The following is a 19,493-nucleotide window of genomic DNA, read 5'->3' as shown; positions in this document are numbered from 1 at the left end:
GCAGTATATATGTATACGTAATCGGCATGCTGCTTGTACTCCTTAAAAAAAAAAAAGAAGCTTAGTTTTGAGTTTTCGTAGTAGTAGTCTTGTCGAAAAACGGCAATATCAATGTTTTGTTGATGCCGCTGAGTATATCTTTACCTGTGGCGAAAATTCATTACAGCCTTGTTTATGCATTTGCGGTCTAGCGTTTATCCTTGTTCTTCATCTCTGTCCATAGCAAATCATCCTATTTCTACCGCGCCTCTTTTCTATTAGATCATGTACTACAAAACATTTGCATCTGTTTTGATCATAACGAATTTCTCTCCGTTCAGAGTTGTCTGTGTTGTAGTGATCAGTGGATTCATAGTGTAGAAACAAAAAGAAAGAAGCCAGAACTTCGCCTCGTTCGTTCTTAATTGATACATATTCAGGAGTAATATGTGAGCTACCCAAAGTTTATTCACTCTTTACAAAATGTTATGTATAATGTCATTCTCGCAATATATACACTATACTTTACTATCACCACCACCGCCACCACCACTACTACTACTACTACTATAATGCATAGAAAGAAAAGTTTAAGTTTTTTTTTTTCGCCCTTTCCTTAGATTCTTTCCGTATAGCCCCATTCCTCCAGCCCTCGATACCCCCCCCAAGAAGAAAGCTGACGTACCTGCCAAAAATAGAGAAGCATATCGCGCATTACATAGAAGGTGCGATGTGTTTACATATTTCCCCCCCCCCAAAAAAAAAGTCATTGAGGAAAAGGGAGCGGCTTCCAATTGCCTATGACATGCACGTATCAGAAAGGTAGATCCGTACCTAGATACGCATGGCGGCATAACATTCAAATAGTAAGTCAGCCCAGTTATACTTCCGATGAGCGTATAAGATAGGACGAGTTTCGGTATAGACACACGATATATCAGTTGTTAGCAAGATATAGTATTTCCCACTTTGTGTCGCCTTCTTTGCATCCAGTATTTGGGCACATCATTTGTTTGTGATCTCGTGGAATTCATTTATATCTTGACAGATTTGGAGTAACACAGGTCTGTACCACCTTATCCCTGAACATCCCTTTTCGCCCCAACCCCCAGAACCCCTCCCCCCAGATATTTACATATAGCAAATGCCGCCACATCCTTCCCTTGGGCAATGATGATCAACATACAACTTACATGGTAACTATGGATTCCATCGGGGCGTATTAAAGTTGTCGCTATGTATATGATGCGATGGCAACCCGTTCCGCCACGGTAACATCATAAATTATAATATCAGATTTGCTGCTTCTGTTGCAATGGCGCGGCTGAGTGTTGTGGTCATAGCAGCATCGACAACTTTGAAATAGCCATGTACAACAGCACATGTTATTCCCATTTTTTTTTTACCAAAGCATCATCATCGTACAAACACCACGAGGGTCTCCTAGAATGCTTAGTGCTTATGTAACCAAATGATAACAAAAAGCACCGTTTACTAATAGATCACTAGAATTATTTATGTGCTAAGCCTATACAATCGAAAATGCATAATATAAATAAGCCTGAAGAAGATGCGGCATAAGATATTACAGGTATTACAAGGCGCTCTTATGAATGCTGCGCTGAGCTGCTTTTCTGTTTATACATGTTAAAACGCCCGACCACACGTCTTTGTTATGTTATGTTTCTTTTTTAGTTCTTTTTATAGCTTTTTTTTTTTTACAAAAGGTTGTAAAATAACCCGTATTGTTTTAGGGAGCAGGCTTGTTGTGTATGCCGTTTATCAACAGATTTGTCTTTGCATTGTTATGCAGCATTGACAGCCCGAAAAAGCAAAAGGAGAAGGTCTCGAAGTTCGTCGCAATAATATGTACAGCTAGTAGTATGTAGATCTTGAAAAACGACTAGATGGATAAATTCATCGGGGGAGTGGGGGGAACAGTATTAATCGCCCTGAAACCATCATGATCATCATTATCATTACATAATGTTCCCTTGTGCGTATTCTTCACTATGCTGGGCGTTATCAAATGAACCAGGTGATGATGATGATGATGATGATGATTATGGAGAGCAAATCAGTCCATTACTACTGCTGCAATACTTATGCAAGCACTATGCACAACACACACCCAAAGCATAACCTGCGGTGTCTGTAAAAGAAAGCAAAAGCTGAGTATGGAAATGTGAAAATCACATTATAATGGATGCTTGGAAAATTCTAATTCGGACAACACAATACCACAAGATGGTATGGATTTACTACTGACCATTAGATTTCAATGCCAGTAAAAAGTTGATTGCATATTATGCAGTATGTACACACACACTTAGGAGAATTATTCCCTTTCATTATTTATTCTCCATGTTTGAGGACTCTTACAAAGTCCTTATAGTCAAAATTCCCTTGTTCATCTATTGCAGCTCCTTTGAACATGATATCGACCTATTTGAGGGGAGGGGGGGAATGACAACAACAGACACGTCTTAGTAACCTATTATTGAATCAAATGGGATTGTGGACATAATCGATCCACTTTATCTTAAAACTGCTCTTTTTTCAATACCTCTTCATCTGTGAAACGGTCACCCATGGTCGTCATGCATTCTCGCAAGTAATCTGCATTGATTTCACCCTTGCCGTCGTCGTCAAATGCAGCAAAAGCTTTTATGATCACCTGTTCTGGATCGGTGCCAGTCAGCTTATCTGCCATCATGGTCAGGAATACCATAAAGTTGATATGAGATGAGCCGGAGGGAGCCTCGCTCATCATCTTTTCGATCTGGTCAGGAGTCGCGGGTTGTCCTGTGAAATAAAAGATGTTGTTATTGCGTGAGAAATTCTATATGACCTAATTCCCGTTTCTTCTCATGTAGCAGATAAAGACAAAAGGATGAAAGAGCGCGCGCGGGGTGTGTTTAGTAGGCTGGGAGGGAAAAGAGGGGAAGAGGAGTAAGTATGTTGTTTACCGAGATGTTCAAAGATGGTCTCCAAGTCCTCGGCATCCACGACACCATCTTCGTTGACGTCCATCAGCTGAAATGCTTGATTTAACTCTTCCAACTGCTGTTTGTCAATCGTGGCAAACACGTTTGAGTTTTGTCGTGGGTTTCGCTGTCTTGTTTTTCGAGGTACCTATTTTTCAATATTGCAGTTTGGTTTTGTTGATTATGATGATGAAGGGGCCGGTTGGTTGGTTGGTTGGTTGGTTGGTTATTTTCCCCAGGGTTACATGAACAGCGGAGATGAGTATATACGCGGATATGTTATGTGTGTGTACGGCAGAACATTCTCTTGAAAACAAAACTTACGGGTGCCATGATGAAGATGGGTCGTGTGGCTTCTTTTATTTTGGGGGGAGGGGGTGTTAGTGGAGGTGGTTGGAGAGGAACTGATGTTATAAAGTAGAGCCGGTAAAGTTAACGATGACACGTCTTTCAACACACAATGGAGTGGAGAAGAGAAGAAAGAAATTGAGAGAGTGTGTGTAAGAAGAGGGGAGATAGAGAGAAAGAAGGTAGGAATGCTATCGAGCACAATACACAGAATCCATTAGTTCCTTTCTTTGTTCAAGAATTGACGAATGTTATTGTATTGCTATTAAGAGAGAATGCTTTCATTCATGCTGTTTTTGTCAATATCGAATCCCAAATTGGGACAGTTTGGAATTCCGCACGCGATACACTAGGCTGCCTGGTACACGTCCCGCAGAAAGGGCAAAAAAGTCTATATGGGGAAAGTATTTCTCCAATGGCAAATCCTCTGTGCGTGTAACATGATTAAAGATGTTGATCATACGGATGTGTAAATAAAATGGGCGGTTTCAAGTTGTGTTCCATCATCCACATATTATATGATGTGTTGCCCTGAGAGAGAGTGTGAGAGATGGACCATAAAACACACACACACACGAGAGAGAGCACTGTATGCTGCATGTACATCGTACTAAAGAAGCAATGGAGAGAAGGGGAAGCAAGGGGAGGAAAAAAGTTTGATTAGTAGTAGTATAATGTGTATTATATGCGCGTTATGTGTCTCGCTTTTAATACATTTTATTTGTGATCCGTCATTATAGCTTTGCCACGTCGCAAAAAAGCCGGTCGATCCCTCTGAGATTTACAGTGCAAGAGGAAGAAATAACCGCGACAACAACAGCAACAACAACAACAACAACAACAAGAAGGAAGGGGAAATCGGATGCTGCTGCTGCTGCTGCTGCTGCTGTGTTGATATGACGATACTATTGCTTCGATTGGAGAGCACCTGCAGCTTATCGCTCTGCATAAGCGAGAAAGCGAAAGGCGTTTACGAAACTTAAGGCGGTGATCGCCGTTCGTAAAGAAAGAAAGGAACAAGAGGAAGAAGGGGAGTTTAGTGTACCTCTTGCTGTGAGTCCCTGTTGCTCGGCGACATGTTATCGCATTAAGCAACGATTGGAAAGGGAAAAAAAAACGATTAATCCCGGTCTTCAACATCATTAAAGTAGTTAGCACTAACTACTGTGATACCCTTACTGGCATAGAGAGAATCTATCACTGTGGAAAGTCCTTTCTTAATCCCTTTGCGCCCCCAAACATGATGATTAAGGAGACCTTATGGAAAACCGCCCCCCCCTTGGTGCCGTGGAGAGTGTGAGCCGCTTGTTTTGGGCGGCGGTGATGGAATGGATGGCAGCCAAGTATCTCTGCCACATGCAGCCATATCCGCCTTTTTTTTTTTACTCTCTCTCTGGTTTTAGCCTACCTATCTATTGGATGGCGGCATAGAGCAACTCAAAACTAAAACCTTGAGGCCATATGATAGAGAGAGAGAGAGAGAGAGGAAGAAGGCGCATCGCTACTAAAGGGAATATGCGAAAAGCATATTTCCAGAAATTCCTTTGTCTACTCTACCTTGACGCTTCTCTGCAAATGATGCTAGTAGATGCCACATAGCAGGTGCTAAGTGATCTCGTCGTAGCAATATGATATGGCTGGCCAAATGACACAGTTAGTTGAGCTGTCGAAATCAAGAATGGGCTCATGACGACGACGATGAAGAAGAAGAAGCTTAGTTCATGCAACCAGCCCCAAAAAGAAAATCTTCGGTTGGTTGCGTCGACGTGCGTGAGCTGCCGAATGCAAGGAAACTTCCAATAAGTTCAGGCGGCCAAAATCTTTGTGTGGATGGGATGTTGGCGGCGGTGGTGGTGTTGTTGCTGCTGGCTGCTGGCTGCTGCTGCTGCCGATGATGATGGCACTTTGTCTACCTTCCTTCCTTCCACCCCCACACCCCTAACTTTCTCTTCCAATGCAGCTCGACTCTCTTTTCTTTTTTCGCTTTTGCCCCCCCTTTCTGCGCCTCTTCTAATCCCTTGTCCTGCTCTAGGACAATCATCTCCCCTTCCCTCCCCCACGCTTATCCCGTCTCTTCCCTCTTCTTATAGTTCCATCCTCTTTGGCTCCTCTCAACTCCCTCCCTCCACACACCCCCCCCCAACTCCAGGCCGGGGGTACCGGCAGTCCAGCAACTATACTCATCATCATCATCATCATCATTCCCCTCCCCCCAAACTCTACTTGCGTCCGAGACAGTTGCACGAGCCTTAGCTGTAGTGGTGCTGGCCGAGTGTGTGTATGTATGTATGCGTTATGTGAGAGTGTATGCGTTATGTGAGTTGCGAGCAAATAACTCCTTTAAAAAGATAAAAGAAACGTCTGCAACCCTTCGTCTTTTTCGTTTTTCTTCTTGAACCGGCCACCCTTTCCAAAAAAACCACCATCACCCACATTACTCTTATAGTAACAGTATAAAGACGATGGCGTCCAATGACAATTCACCGCCATCACCGCAATCAGAAGTTCGGCATCTGTCCTCCATTTCAGTCAGACAGAATGTTCTCATAAGCGAAGACCCCACTCTTATTCCAACACCCTCCGCTAATACTCCCATTCCATCCGCCCTCCATGAAGAAGCAGAAGAAAAATCCTCCAGCTACCCTGGTGGAGCATCACCAAAACAGCCACCACCACCGTTAGACGACAGTGTCAAGATTGATCTGCGCGACCACCTCACGCCACACAACGACCCATCCAATCTCTTTGCTTTCACCCCCGATCAGCTCTCCGCTCTGATGGATCCCAAAAACTTGCCGCTGCTCTACAGTTATGGTGGTCTTGACGGCGTCGCAAAGGGTCTGCACGTCGATCTGCAGACTGGCTTGGTCCCTAACACTAAAATACAGACGCCTGTCACCTTAAACGATGTGATGCCCTTGAGTCGTAATGCAGCAGACTCGCCGTCTGAGCCGCCAGAGCCTCGACCGCGCGCTCGTTCCATGACCGTCTTGAGCACTGCCACCGGCGCCACTCGAACAGAGCCTACCACGGCTTTCCCACAACGCGTCAATGTGTTTGGCGCAAACTTATTACCAGACGTCAAGTCCAAAAGCATCTTCCAGCTGATGTGGATGGCCTTCCAAGATAAAACTCTGGTAATTACAAAAACAAAGAGCGCTAGTTGTTTCCCTCTCTTTTTAATTTAGAAAGGAGAGAGAGGGATCGTTTTATTTGTTTGTTTACTTGATGCAATGCAAACTGACAGACATGCTGATATATTGTCGCTTGCATCTATCTATAGATCCTTCTTACTGTCGCTGCCATTGTCTCTTTGGGTGTCGGTCTCTATGAAGACATTGCTGTCCCAGAATACGATGCCATGGGCAACCGGATACCCGGTGTCAAGTGGGTCGAAGGTGTCGCTATCATTGTTGCTGTACTTCTCGTCGTTATGGTCGGTTCCGTCAACGACTTTCAAAAGGAACGCCAGTTCCGCAAGCTCAACGCAAAGAAAGAAGATCGTGTCGTCAAGGTAAAAAGAACCCTAATCATGCAGCTCCCCCCCTATTTTCTTTCATTCTCTCTTTCTGTGTTGAAATGCAAATGCTTCAAGTAGTAGTAATAACAGCTATACTAATCTTACGAAATATTATGTCATTTAAAACAACAAGGCTACACGTGAAGGCGTCATTGGCATGATCTCTGTCCGCGATGTCCAAGTCGGTGATATTCTGCATCTTGAACCAGGAGACATTGTCGCTGTCGATGGTGTCTTTATTGAAGGCCACAACCTCAAGTGTGACGAGTCTGCCGCTACGGGTGAATCTGACGCCGTCCGCAAGCAGAACTGGGAAACCTGCTACCGTCAAATGCAAGGCGCCAACAACGACTACGCCGGTGGCTCCGATCTGAAGAAACCAGCTGCTCCTGCAGGAGGCGAGCACAAGGCCAACACGGATCCTTTCATCCTTTCGGGTGGCAAAGTGCTCGAAGGCGTCTGCACATATCTTGTCACTTGTGTCGGTACCAACTCGTACTATGGCCGTACCATGATGGCCTTGCGCTCAGAACCCGAAAGCACCCCACTCCAGGAAAAGCTCAACTACCTTGCCGAAATGATTGCCAAGCTTGGCTCAGCAGTCGGTTTGCTCATGCTTATCGTCTTGCTTATCCGCTACTTTGTCACTTGGAAGGACGGTGTGCCCGACCAGGCAACCGATATCGTTATGGATATCATGAAGATTCTCATCGTCGTTGTCACCATTGTCGTCGTCGCTGTTCCTGAAGGCTTGCCGTTGGCTGTTACACTTGGTGAGTTGTTGATGGCTTGTGCAACGCAACGCAAAGACCAACAATAGAGCTTTTTCAATGTGACACTAACTTTTTTTATCTTCCCCTCTCTGTCTCTCAACGTTAGCCCTTGCTTATGCAACTCAGCGCATGCTCAAAGACAACAACTTGGTGCGTGTGCTTGCAGCTTGCGAGACCATGGGCAATGCTACCACCGTCTGCTCTGACAAGACCGGCACATTGACACAAAACAAGATGGCTGTCGTCGCCGGCACCTTGGGATGCTCGTTCCGCTTCCTCAAGAACGCTCCCTCTGACCGCACTGATCTGTCTGACATTAGCCAGGTGGCTGAAAAGGTACCCAAGCAGGTACTGAACATGCTCAACCAATCCATTGCCGTCAACTCTTCTGCATTTGAAGGCAAAGACGAGAACGGCAACGATGTCTTTGTGGGCAACAAGACCGAAACCGCCCTGCTCGCCTTTTCGCGTGACGTTGGATCGGATCACTACGATACCATCCGCAACAACCATCCCGTCGAGCACGCCTTCCCTTTCAGCTCTGAGCGCAAGGCCATGGCCACCGTTGTTCGTGTCCCTCACCCAGACGATCCCAAGCGCACGATCTACCGAGTCCACATCAAGGGCGCTTCTGAAATCCTTTTGCAGAACTGTAACCAGATTGTCACCTTGCAGCAGAGCAACTACAAGTCCGCCACGCATGATTATGATGTCCGAACACGCAGCTTGACTCAGGAAGATAACACCCGTCTTGAGCGTATTATCCAGAGCTACGCCTCTCGCAGTCTGCGTACGCTCGGTATCGGTTACCGCGACTTTGAGCAATGGCCCCCACAGTCTGCTAGCAGCCCCATGCCCGATGCGGACGGCGAAGCAGCCGAAGTCCCGTATGAAGACATTGTCCACGACAAGGGAGTAACCCTTTTGGGTATCGTTGGTATCGAAGATCCTCTGCGCGATGGCGTCACAGAAGCTGTCAAGGCCTGCCAAAGCGCCGGTGTATTCGTTCGCATGGTTACCGGTGACAACTTGGTAACAGCCAAGGCCATTGCTAAGCAATGCGGTATCTACACAACCGGTGGCGTTGTCATGGAAGGTCCCACATTCCGAAACTTGCCACCTGCTGAAATGGACGCCATTCTTCCTCGTCTGCAAGTCCTGGCCCGCTCGAGTCCCGAAGACAAACGTATTCTGGTCACTCGCTTGCGCGATCTCGGTGACATTGTCGCTGTCACTGGTGACGGTACCAACGATGGTCCTGCACTCAAGTCTGCCGATGTCGGTTTCTCCATGGGTATTGCCGGTACCGAAGTTGCCAAGGAAGCCTCCAGTATTATCTTGATGGACGACAACTTTTCTAGTATCGTCAAGGCCATCAGCTGGGGTCGCTGTGTCAACGACGCTGTCAAGAAGTTCTTGCAATTCCAACTGACTGTCAACATTACTGCCGTTGTTACTACCTTCTTGTCCTCGGTCATCAGTACAAACCAAAAGTCTGTCCTCACGGCTGTCCAGCTTTTGTGGGTCAACCTGATCATGGACACATTCGCTGCTTTGGCCCTTGCTACCGATCCTCCCACACAAGAACTTTTGGAACGTGCACCTGAACCTCGCTCAGCACCTTTGATCACTTTCAAGATGTGGAAGATGATTTTTGGTCAAGCTATCTTCCAGATTGTGGTAACCGTAGTCTTGCTCTACAGCAACGTTCTCGAGTATGATACCGAAAGTCCTGTCTTGCAAACTGTGGTGTTCAACACCTTTGTCTTTTGCCAGATCTTTAACGAAATCAAGTAAGTATTTTAAATTTATTTCATTTTCATTTTTACAAATGCTAGTTATTAATCACTATTCCGTGTTACTACTAGCTGCCGACGCATCGACAGCCAGCTCAATGTTTTCACCAACATATTTGCCAACAAGTTCTTTGTTATTATCTTTATCATTTGTGTCGCCGGTCAAGCACTTATCGTCAACTTTGGCGGCGCTGCATTCCAGGTTGTCCGAATTGACGGCATCCACTGGGCCATTTCCGTCCTTGTCGGTCTTCTCGCTCTGCCCATTGGCGTTGTAATCCGTCTTATTCCGGACAACCTGTTTGCCTTTGTCCTCTTCAAGTCGACTACCCGTGAGCGATACCTCGGTCATTCGCAAAAGGTGCCATCCATGTACATGGCTGGTAACGAGCGCATGTCGTGGAGCAACACATACGATGACGTCCAGCAGGGCATCCAGTCCATGAAGCATTCCGAAGAAACCACCCAGCCCTCATCAAAGCAGCAGGGAGCACTTGCTGCATCTGTGATGCTTCCTAGCCTCGTGGCCACGGCTCCTTCAACTGGATGGGTGCCCCCGGATCACGAAAATGAAAATCAGAACACGCAATACTCGTACACATCAAGATCATTCCGTAGCAACGATTAAGGAGAGACCAGCAGCAGCAGCAGCAGCAGCAGCATAAAAAAGAAAGTTGTAACCGAGAGCGCCAAAAGAGCAATACACGCAGGATATCCCTTCCCGCATACTACACTCTATACATATATACTTATCCACTCACACACTTCTCCTATCTATCATCTTTACTCCTAAATCTATTTTCTTTGCTTTCGCTTACGCTCTCGCTCTCTCTCTCTTTCTCTTTCTCTTTCTCTGTGTCTTTCCTTTACTCCAAACCGCCCAACCTCCTTTTTCTGCAGCCCAAAAGCGAAAGTTCTAGGGCACCTTTATTGCATAATTCATCCCGTTTCGAACAAAGGCATTTCTTTTTCTCTTTTTATAATACCGTTTTTCTTAGTATTCCAAAACACCTTTCCCCCCCTTTTGTGTCATTTTTTTTCCGCCCTTTATTCCCCCGCTTTTTTTTATCACCTCCTTTTATTTTTTCGGCTTTACCACCGAAAATATGTATAGTGCTTCTTTCTTCTTCTTCTCCTTGTCATGTAAAGTTGCAAGAAACTTTCCAGTTCAGTTTATACCACTTTGCATTAATTCTTTCCTTTTTTTTCCCTTTTTCTATTATCTCGTCTGTCTCTATCTTGATAGAAACCTTTTTTTTTCATTATTCTTTTAAACGCGCATATATAATTAAAACTTTTCCGTTATAAATGAAAATTACCCAATATATCATACAAAGCTCTGGTCCATTGCACATTATTTTTTACAGAAAGCTAGTTTGCGTGTGTCATTTTATTTTAGTTTGTTTAGGGTGGATTTATTAATTCATTGGCATCTATCGTTCATATTCAACAAAAGTGGGATGAAATAACTACATTTGGGACTTGTTGATGCTAGTATAATAAAGACTGTACTGAGTGTTTGCAATTATCAATACGATGCACCACCTGAGTTATCTCGTATCTGATGAAATGGCTGGTTAACCACTTGTCTATCAGTTCCCACCACTTTGAATAAAGAATTGTCGCTGTATACACCAATGCTCAGACCGGAAAGCATCATCGAATAGAAAGTACTTACTAAGCATACACTGTGGTGTCACACTTGTTACCAATTACTACTAACTACAAGGTTTGGCCCAGCTTTACACCTATCATACTAAGCATCCAAAACCAATAGCGATGGAAACTCGTGCCTTTTTAGGGCGATTAACATTCGAGTATCAACCCGTTCGTTGCTACTACTATGTAAGGGATATTAGCCTGCAATAGAGTGACCTGAGTCACAAGGTCATAGAAAGAGTGTTTGGCTACTCAACAAGAGTAATATCATAGCATACACAGTCTCACGCATTAAACAATCCTTCTCCAAACATTTGCGAGCAAGGTACAGTATTGATATGTACTAAACCTGACAAATCCATTGATTTATAAGCCTATAATGTTGAATACTCAGGTCTTTAATTCAGCCTGTATGCTGTAGTTCGGTGCGTCGGAAAAGTCTTAACATCACACTAAGAATGATAGTGTTAATATTATGCTAGAGGTGCGTAAATATACATCTTTTTAACCGTTAGATAATTATTTTGCTGCTCTTAAGAGCACCACAACCTACACGAGCTGCTACGTACAGCTTATTACCATAGAGAGCAAGTGTGGCTCTTGTGAAATCAGAGTAAAGTACACTTTTAAATAAAACCCGTATTATGTCTCGGCCTTGTTACTATATGCTCAGGTATCAATGAATCATGCACGTCTTGAGAGTGGCAAACTGTTGGGCACGTTTGTACTACTGCGGAATCAGACTGGTGCTGTTCCGCTTTTTTTTTTTTCGTTCCGCAAGGCTAGGCAAAGAAAAAAAATTTTTTTTGAGTGTGGTAACGTCAGGAATCCCTCTTTCACAACTTCACGTCATGTCCGTTACTCTTGAACTTCCTTTGGCTCTCCACATTCTCGAAGGCTACCTTGCCGAGAACAAATACGTTGAATCGTGCGTATACAGAATCTACTTACTGCCCTGCCTTTTTTTTTATAATCTGTTTAATTTTTATATACTCGACTAAACGCGTTTTTTTATGTCAATTCATTGTCATTCATTACAGGGCTGCTGCTGATGCTGCCGTTGCCAAGGCCCTCGGCTCTGCTCCCTCTGCCGAGTTCCCCGCTGTTGGCAAGTGGTTCGCCGAAGTCAACAAGTAAGTTTTAGCTGCTATATTAATTGATGCAATGAACTTGTGGTGGGGAGATTGCGCTCTTGTAAGTTCAAGTTGTATTGATTCGTGTGTCTCTATTTTTAAAAAAAAATAAAGGGATGCTGCCCCCGCTGCCGCTGAGGACGAAGACGATATGGACCTTTTCGGCTCTGACGACGAAGAAGTTGATGAGGAGGCCGAGAAGATCAAGGCTCAGCGCCTCGCTGAATACCAGGCCAAGAAGGCTGCTAAGCCCAAGCCTCTTGCCAAGACCACCGTCACCTTGGATGTCAAGCCCTGGGATGATGAGACTGATGTTGATGAGATGACCAAGGCTGTCCGTGATATCAAGATGGACGGTTTGTTGTGGGGTGGTTTCCAGCACGTCCCCGTTGGCTATGGTATCAAGAAGCTCCAGATCAACTGCGTTGTTGAGGATGACAAGGTAAAAGGATAATTTTATTTAAAAGTGCAACTTGGGTATTATGAGAAAGGAAGGGTATGTAAAGAAACATCATTTATTGACTGCATGCTTTTATTAGGTTGCCATGGATGACTTGACCGATGCCATCTGCGAGCTCGAGGACTACGTTCAGTCCGTCGATGTTGCTGCCATGCAGAAGATCTAAGCATGTACAAATATAACACTTTAAAACCATCCTAATCATCATCTTTTTTTTTGTCTTTGTTACAACATAAAAAATAAAGAATTCTTCTCAATCTTCACATTAACTTAAACTGTACGTCTGCTGCTGCTTATGTAATAGTATCTACGATCATCTTTTGCCAACATACGTCATTTTTAAACCGACGATCTCGCTTTATGCAATCATGATCCATCTAATAATGAGTTGCTCAGCAATAAGGAGCTATGCAACTCGACCTGATGAACTATGTTATGTAACTGCCAAGTTGGTCACTATTTCCAAACAGAATTTCTTCTGTCGTCAGAGTGTTACCTTTCAAATTTCTTAAACGCATCATTAGTGTTAGGTTATCAATGGTTTATATCGGTCCGGTTTTTGCGGAGACATGGATTAGGCATAGCATGTGATTGGGTTTCAGTGCCTTTTTGGCATTTTGTTGACCCGTTTTAGCGTTTTGGTACCTTGCCAAGTACGCAAAGAAGAGTGAGAGACAGAGACCGATCGTTTATTTAAATTCAGTTAGACCTGAATGCGTAGTGCTGTTGATATTTTTTTTCTTTCCCTTTTCCTACTTTTTTTTTATTCACAAAACAAGCAAAGGATATGACCATAGACTCCAGTATTCCAAGCAAGTACCGGGAAATTCAAGGTTGAGCAAAAGATAAATTTAAACAACAAGGTTTCTAAAATCAAGTCTGCATATATGCACATCCTATGTTTGCAAAATAGACTTACCCGGTGTTATTGCTCACCGTGGCTATTCCGGCAAATACCCCGAAAATACCATGTTGTCGTATGAAAAAGGTGTTGAAGCCAAGGCAACAGCGTTGGAAGGAGGTAAAAAGGAGTAATAGAAATTCGTTGCCATGGGAACGCTGCCCCCTCTTAAACAAAACATTTTCGCTCAACATAGATATTCGACTGACAAAGGATGGCGAGATCATCATGATGCACGACATGAAGTTGAATCGTACGACGACTGGCCACGGAAAGATCGGAGAGGTCAACTATCATGGTTACATTGATGGCCTTGAAACAAAGTCGGATCCACCGCAGCCTATACCCCTTTTTAGAGACGTGGTGAAGCTTATGCTGCGTCAGGATGTTATTGACAGAAATATGTACATGATTATCGACATCAAGGTATGTACTGCATGTGCGTCGGGAGGAAGAATGGGCGCATGTTATATCACTTGTGGGAAAGACCCTTTGTTTAAACTGCTGCTGATAACCCTAAATCCAATTAGTTTGATAACCCAATTGAAATCATGGAAGCGGTGCATAAACTACTAAAAACTGAATTTGGTGACCACATGGACACCCTTGCTCGCCAATTGGTGATTGGCATATGGCACGTTGATTTCTTGCCCGAAGCTCAAAAGATTGGGTTTCCCATTTGCTTCATTGGCCTTTCCCTCGCTGCGGCCCGCAAGCATTTCCTTCATACCGCTGATTATCTAAGCATACCCTTTGCTGCACTTGCAGATGCGGACGGTCATGCGTTTTTGAAGGAGGCCCGTTCTCTGAACAAAAAAGTGATCACCTGGACGATCAACGAGGTGGAGCAGATGCATGAGTGCTTGGCCCTGGGAGTGGATGGCGTGGTAGGCGACCATGTCGAACTGATGATCAAGAACCTCTGGGAAAACATCGAGGGCATGTCGCCCGAAGAATATGAAAAGTATATAGAATCATCCACCTATCTAGGCTCTAGCCGTCGTAGAATGTACTTTTATCTACTGAAAAATGCCATGCACTACGCAAGTCGTGGCTACATCGGGATGTAAAGAACGCACACAAAGATAAGAGAGTCAACAAAGAACAACAGCTACAAATATAACAAACAAAGACGATGGCGGAAAATAATGATATCATAGTGGATGATTATTCATTTTTACTACTACCACTACTGCTACTATTGTTGTTGCCTGACACCTTTGTTTCCGGTCCTGGTTTCTCCTTCTCTCCAATATCGCCATTCGATTCTTCTTCTGTAAACATAATCTCTGCTCGCCGTTGTTCCTTTTGCGTATTGTGGTTGCCAATCTTCCAAAACAGTCCAACAGATGCACCGCATAATAGAGTCACCCATATCGCATAGCCAATGTACCACGATAACTGCGAATGATGCATATACATACCCAGCGGAATGTTGATCATGGCTAAAATGCCCAGCAAGCGGCCAAGCCACACGTGGATAGCATTCTGTACTGGTCGCTTTGCACCTTTGGCACGACCGTGAATGCGGAAAATGATATGGTTTACAATTCCAAGTCCAATCTGGAACCATGCGCCGAGGATGATAATGGTACCGAGTATCTGAAATTAATTATATAGAGTCAATATATCACTTATTTTGTTGATGTTGATGGTATATCTGACAGCATATACACACTCACTCAAGTAATAAACACTTTTGTGTGTGTGCGAGAGAGAGAGAAAGCGCTGACAAGGTGCATTGCTATCCAATTAATCGTAATAATGACTTACCAGGTGGGCTCTGGGAAGAAATCCTTTCGTTGCGACGATACCAAGAATCGCGGCGGCAGTCATGGGTATGGCGACGCCAAATCCCATAATCAACATGTGTGCCTTGGCCCACCAGGGCTTATCAAAATGGCGGCCGTATGCCGCAACACCCACAGCCAGCGGCACAAAGACCATCCACACGGTCATCATGATCCATATGTGTGCATCGATCATCACGTGTTTTGTTGTATTTGGCCACTGCATCTTTTCTAATGAAGGATGTGAAAGGAAGAAGACTGTAGTTTATCGGAGATGTAAAAAAACGACTAATTGGTGTTATTGTAGAGGCAAAGGGAAGAAAAGAGAGGAAATATAATTCCCTTTTAGATATGTAATATTGTTAACAAGCGTGTGTGTATGTGTGTGTATGTGCGCGTTGTTTTGGCGAGAGAAGCGAAAAGATAAAAATTCTGGGTTGGACTAGGCAAAACAAAATGAAGGAGTTGGGGATAATCTCTAATATGTAATAATGTAGGCTCTAGACAAACTTGACTGCGTCTAGTAGTTGTCCAGATGGCTCTTTCATTTCTGTCGGCAAGTAATCCAGTATTTTCTCAAATAGCTGTGTGCGTTCTTCAAATGATTCGTCCTCGTCTAATCAAAGCAGAATAGACGCTTGTTAGTATAACAACTACTTTTTTTAAACATGCTTATACACAAATATACAAAAGAAACCTTCACCGACCTCTGGCTCTCGCTTCCTCTAGCTCTCTAGTACTACTAGCAGTTATTTCCGATGATGATAATGGTGATGATGATGATGGAGGTACTGGTGGCAAAAGACATAGTTTCGCGCATAGTTGATGAAATTGGTTGGATTCTTCCTCAATATTATGGTCGACCAAAACCGCAACTTGGCTTTGCAAATACTCTAAAGCTTGCAGTGTTTCGTCACACACATTGCCGGGCACCATCCTTCGTCGATTGGCAAGCTTGCATAGCTCCTCAAGTCTTTGCATTCGAAGCATAAGCAAACACTTTCTAAAGACACCAGCAGGATCTGGCCTACATCAAAAGAATAAACACACCTGTCAATATATCTCAAAATCCCTGTCCTTCCGTCTTCTATATCAATATAGTCTGTTTTTTTTTTGTACTTTGTCAATTGAAGCGCCCAGAAATCAGACAGCCGTTTGCAACCGTTTTCAATAGAGGCGCCTAGCTGTGGTTGTCGCTGTTCACCAGGATTGCCACCAAAGATATACTGTGTCTTGGTGACTGGATTGTAGACCATGTCATGTGCATAGCGAGGGCAAGGGCGCTCGCTTTTGCCATTTTCGTCACATCGCTTGTCTGTTTGGTACACATTCTTCCACTGATTTTGCTCAATGTTGTATACCCAGAATTCACTCACGATTGTATCGGATCCTTGCCGCACGCGATATCCTGAAAACACGTGGATTTCCTGTGCGGTCGGATCGATTGTCGCTCGCTGTGTGAATCCGGCCCTGGGCCCAAAGCTTTTTGAATGCTCAGGTGCCAATTCTACGAGGTGGTCGTTGTCGATCGTGTAGCAGTACAAGTCGGCCAAATAATCCTTGACACGTTGGCCAGCGAATATGTACAAACCTCGCGTACATGGATTAAATAGCATCGAGTGACCGACACGTGACTTTAGTGGTACATTGTCGTCAAACCGATTGAAATTCATCGCGTTTTGCGGGCCAGATGACAAGAAGATACTTGATCTGGCTGCACCATCCTCTCTATATTGAGATTATGTCATGTGGTTAAATCATATGTCTGCGCAATCGTTCCTGTTGCATAATGGTTCAGGAAATCCTACCGGATGAGCTGCCAAGTGTTTGTAGGGATATGGTACGAGTACAAGCCGCCATAATTGTGACCATTTGGATCCACGAATGCGACTCGTCCTCCGAATACATAGAGTTCAGAAGTTTTAGAGTCGATACAGATTTGATGGTCGTAAATCAATTCAGGGCCCCCATCTCTCTATATAGGATTTATTAGCGTAAGTATATATCTCGTATTCCTCCCCCGGCGCTTTATTATGGGGGACATATCCGCTTACCGCAGTATTATCACTGATCTTGACCCATTGATCATATTCAACAAAGTATCTGAAAAAGTCCGAGTCCAAGTTGGTCGTTAAGATAGCAGATGGTTCAACAAATTGACCCAAAACAAAAATAGATTTCGTATCTGGATCAAAGCACATCTTGTGACATGATCGAGGGCCAGGGCCACCTTGACTAAAGTAGATTGAATTATAGAGGGGATTGTTACGTTAAATTAGAAACTTTTGTAAAACAGGTTTTTCAACAATTCATATGCGTGTGTTCATATCTCTCTTACTCTCTCGTATCAGCACTAAGTAGTCGCCAACGACCTTCACGAATATGATAGCACCACAAATCGGACAAATCACAGTATCCGTTCCATCCGCCAAACAGATAGATTTTTTCTTCTTCCACATCAATGCACATCTGGTGACCTCCTCGACCGCATGGGGCATCACCATCTAGCAACCCGTAGCATATAATTGGATAAAGTTAAAACAATATACAGCGGTTCACTACAAGATGGCAGAGCTCTTTTATTTAACTCACCTTCATTGGTAGCCCATATTCGCTTCCAGATAGGCGTATACTCTGCATTTGCTGCATAATCCTTGAAGATATGACGTGCATGAGCTGCTTCCAAAACTTGCTCCGCTGCTGTAAAATCAGCATCTTGAACAAGATGCTTGTGTAGTTGAGTGAGAAAGGAATTCTCGAGCTCAACGCCGGTTCGATCTTGGATCAGATAGAATATATCCATCATGTTTCTTTGGCGAAAATGCTTCAAGCATAGTCGGATCGTTTCCATTTCTCGGTACTATATGTTTATTAGTATAGTTTTGATCCACTTTATCATAGATTTCCCTTTGTATACAACTTACATTCTGATACTCATACATGACTTGATTCATGGTTCTTTCATCGCTATGGCCTTTGAGCCCGACAAACCAGATACTGTAATTGAAATTAGGGCCAAACGTAGCAAGAGGAACGATTTTTATGTATTGCACCGGGAATATCTGAAATGCTTTGTTCATTAGCCATAATGAAGAAAAACGAAATAAAAGCAAGGGAAATCAGGAACAATCCTAACCAGGTTACGCAGAGCATAAAGCAAAGAAAACGACTCGGGTTCTGTGTTGTTTTGCAAACCTTTTTTTTCCATTGTGTTACATACGTTAGCTTAGCCTGCATCACACATCAGGGATTCCCTCGTGCAGATTTCTTTGTTTACCTGTATGCAGCAACTCCACCATGTCATCTGTGTCCATACCGCCGTACACCTTGAATTCTCTAAGGTTACATACATGGGCTAGTGTTTTTTGTTGCTTACATTAGTACATATCACTACACATCGACGGCTTTTTTTTCACGCATAATATCATTACATAGAACCATGTTTACCTCGATGGAATTTGCCAAACGTGATGGCACCTAAGGATAAAACGTTTGAGAACTGTCAACTATTTTGGGAGCAAAAAGCTTCTTGATCACAGAATAAAAACAGAAAAAATAAGATACAATACAGGCAACTACCGGCTTATCAAGACGTAACATTACGAATTGCGCCTGATCGTGAGTTCCCGATGACCATCGCGACGACTGTTCGGCAGGTTTATTTTCGCGAATACTATTAGGATGGTATGTACCACAGTACGAAGAAAAATCATGCACAGTATACGACAGCCTGACTTGTGGACTTTCGGCTATTAACTTTGTAACTAGTACGGCCACGAAAAGCAACAAGAATAAAGTATTACATAAAGGCAAGGCGCAAATGTAAGACCAAGAATTACAATGTTACCTCGATCAGAGCTACGGCTTGAGTCGTCTCCAATTTTAGCCAACCCTCCATAAATGTTGGGAGGCGATGCATTGTGCCATTGAGAGTTGAAGGAAGATGGCGGGCGGCATAACAAAGACGACAAAGACGACGACGACGGGGAATAGCGGAGAGGTTTCTCAAATACCTTGCCACTACCAGTATTGGGCTCTGCTGTGGTAGTAGCAGCACCAGCACCAGCAGCCACGGGAAATGGATCCGCGGCAGCGTTGATACAGTCGTCAACAAAGGAAGAAGACATAGGATTATCGTGACAATCCA

The 19,493-nt window shown here is 43.9% G+C and overlaps 6 protein-coding genes across 6 annotated transcripts; 3 read left to right on the top strand and 3 right to left on the bottom strand.

Moving 5' to 3' along the window:
* Positions 1 to 2,188: 2,188 nt before the first annotated feature.
* BDB00DRAFT_806672 (regulatory myosin light chain short version) lies at positions 2,189 to 3,524 on the bottom strand. Its single transcript, XM_053122280.1, has 4 exons — positions 3,291 to 3,524; positions 2,949 to 3,114; positions 2,546 to 2,784; positions 2,189 to 2,424 (listed from the first exon to the last, which is right to left on the bottom strand). The coding sequence occupies exons 1-4, from the start codon at positions 3,297 to 3,299 to the stop codon at positions 2,335 to 2,337; spliced, it is 504 nt and encodes a 167-aa protein (XP_052983339.1). The 5' UTR covers positions 3,300 to 3,524; the 3' UTR covers positions 2,189 to 2,334.
* Positions 3,525 to 5,672: 2,148 nt separating this feature from the next.
* Positions 5,673 to 10,270, top strand: BDB00DRAFT_52570 (PMCA-type calcium-translocating P-type ATPase). The gene is made up of 5 exons (XM_053117732.1): positions 5,673 to 6,451; positions 6,598 to 6,828; positions 6,968 to 7,607; positions 7,714 to 9,400; positions 9,476 to 10,270. Exons 1-5 carry the CDS (start codon positions 5,777 to 5,779, stop codon positions 10,029 to 10,031), a joined length of 3,789 nt encoding a protein of 1,262 aa, XP_052983338.1. The 5' UTR covers positions 5,673 to 5,776; the 3' UTR covers positions 10,032 to 10,270.
* Positions 10,271 to 11,883: 1,613 nt separating this feature from the next.
* Positions 11,884 to 12,927, top strand: BDB00DRAFT_806669 (uncharacterized protein). The gene is made up of 4 exons (XM_053122279.1): positions 11,884 to 11,990; positions 12,103 to 12,195; positions 12,310 to 12,637; positions 12,735 to 12,927. Exons 1-4 carry the CDS (start codon positions 11,914 to 11,916, stop codon positions 12,819 to 12,821), a joined length of 585 nt encoding a protein of 194 aa, XP_052983337.1. The 5' UTR covers positions 11,884 to 11,913; the 3' UTR covers positions 12,822 to 12,927.
* A 515-nt stretch (positions 12,928 to 13,442) lies between these two features.
* Positions 13,443 to 14,626, top strand: BDB00DRAFT_868909 (PLC-like phosphodiesterase; the record flags this gene model as incomplete). Its single annotated transcript, XM_053126527.1, has 4 exons — positions 13,443 to 13,488; positions 13,569 to 13,676; positions 13,753 to 13,982; positions 14,087 to 14,626. 4 exons carry the CDS (start codon positions 13,443 to 13,445, stop codon positions 14,624 to 14,626), a joined length of 924 nt encoding a protein of 307 aa, XP_052983336.1.
* Positions 14,627 to 14,923: 297 nt separating this feature from the next.
* On the bottom strand, positions 14,924 to 15,515 carry BDB00DRAFT_785164 (uncharacterized protein; the record flags this gene model as incomplete). The annotated part of the gene is given in 3 exon segments (XM_053120524.1): positions 14,924 to 14,957; positions 14,977 to 15,158; positions 15,330 to 15,515. 3 exon segments carry the CDS (start codon positions 15,513 to 15,515, stop codon positions 14,924 to 14,926), a joined length of 402 nt encoding a protein of 133 aa, XP_052983335.1.
* Positions 15,516 to 15,846: 331 nt separating this feature from the next.
* BDB00DRAFT_881835 (Muskelin N-terminus-domain-containing protein) lies at positions 15,847 to 19,473 on the bottom strand (the record flags this gene model as incomplete). The annotated part of the gene is given in 14 exon segments (XM_053128105.1): positions 15,847 to 15,962; positions 16,087 to 16,373; positions 16,466 to 16,980; positions 16,993 to 17,050; positions 17,155 to 17,321; positions 17,401 to 17,581; positions 17,685 to 17,850; positions 17,939 to 18,206; positions 18,271 to 18,408; positions 18,483 to 18,541; positions 18,624 to 18,701; positions 18,794 to 18,823; positions 18,916 to 19,095; positions 19,194 to 19,473. 14 exon segments carry the CDS (start codon positions 19,471 to 19,473, stop codon positions 15,847 to 15,849), a joined length of 2,523 nt encoding a protein of 840 aa, XP_052983334.1.
* Between the last annotated feature and the right edge of the window lie 20 nt (positions 19,474 to 19,493).

Source organism: Zychaea mexicana (genome assembly GCF_025766255.1).
Source record: "Zychaea mexicana strain RSA 1403 chromosome Unknown BDB00scaffold_11, whole genome shotgun sequence".
Classification (NCBI taxonomy): Eukaryota; Fungi; Mucoromycota; class Mucoromycetes; order Mucorales; family Lichtheimiaceae; genus Zychaea; species Zychaea mexicana.
Note: the sequence above shows the minus strand (reverse complement) of the source record. Positions and strands in the feature narration are given on the sequence as shown.

Bases quoted from the DNA above. Each gene is read 5' to 3' on its own strand.
- BDB00DRAFT_806672 (XM_053122280.1), bottom strand. The intron at 2,785-2,948 runs GTAAACAACATA...TTTATTTCACAG, and splicing joins GACCATCTTTGAACATCTCG to GACAACCCGCGACTCCTGAC. The intron at 2,425-2,545 runs GTATTGAAAAAA...CCCCTCAAATAG, and splicing joins ACCGTTTCACAGATGAAGAG to GTCGATATCATGTTCAAAGG.
- BDB00DRAFT_52570 (XM_053117732.1), top strand. From the start codon at position 5,777: ATGGCGTCCAATGACAATTCACCGCCATCACCGCAATCAGAAGTTCGG. The intron at 6,829-6,967 runs GTAAAAAGAACC...TAAAACAACAAG, and splicing joins AAGAAGATCGTGTCGTCAAG to GCTACACGTGAAGGCGTCAT. The intron at 9,401-9,475 runs GTAAGTATTTTA...TGTTACTACTAG, and splicing joins CAGATCTTTAACGAAATCAA to CTGCCGACGCATCGACAGCC.
- BDB00DRAFT_806669 (XM_053122279.1), top strand. From the start codon at position 11,914: ATGTCCGTTACTCTTGAACTTCCTTTGGCTCTCCACATTCTCGAAGGC. The intron at 11,991-12,102 runs GTGCGTATACAG...CATTCATTACAG, and splicing joins GAGAACAAATACGTTGAATC to GGCTGCTGCTGATGCTGCCG. The intron at 12,196-12,309 runs GTAAGTTTTAGC...AAAAAAATAAAG, and splicing joins TGGTTCGCCGAAGTCAACAA to GGATGCTGCCCCCGCTGCCG.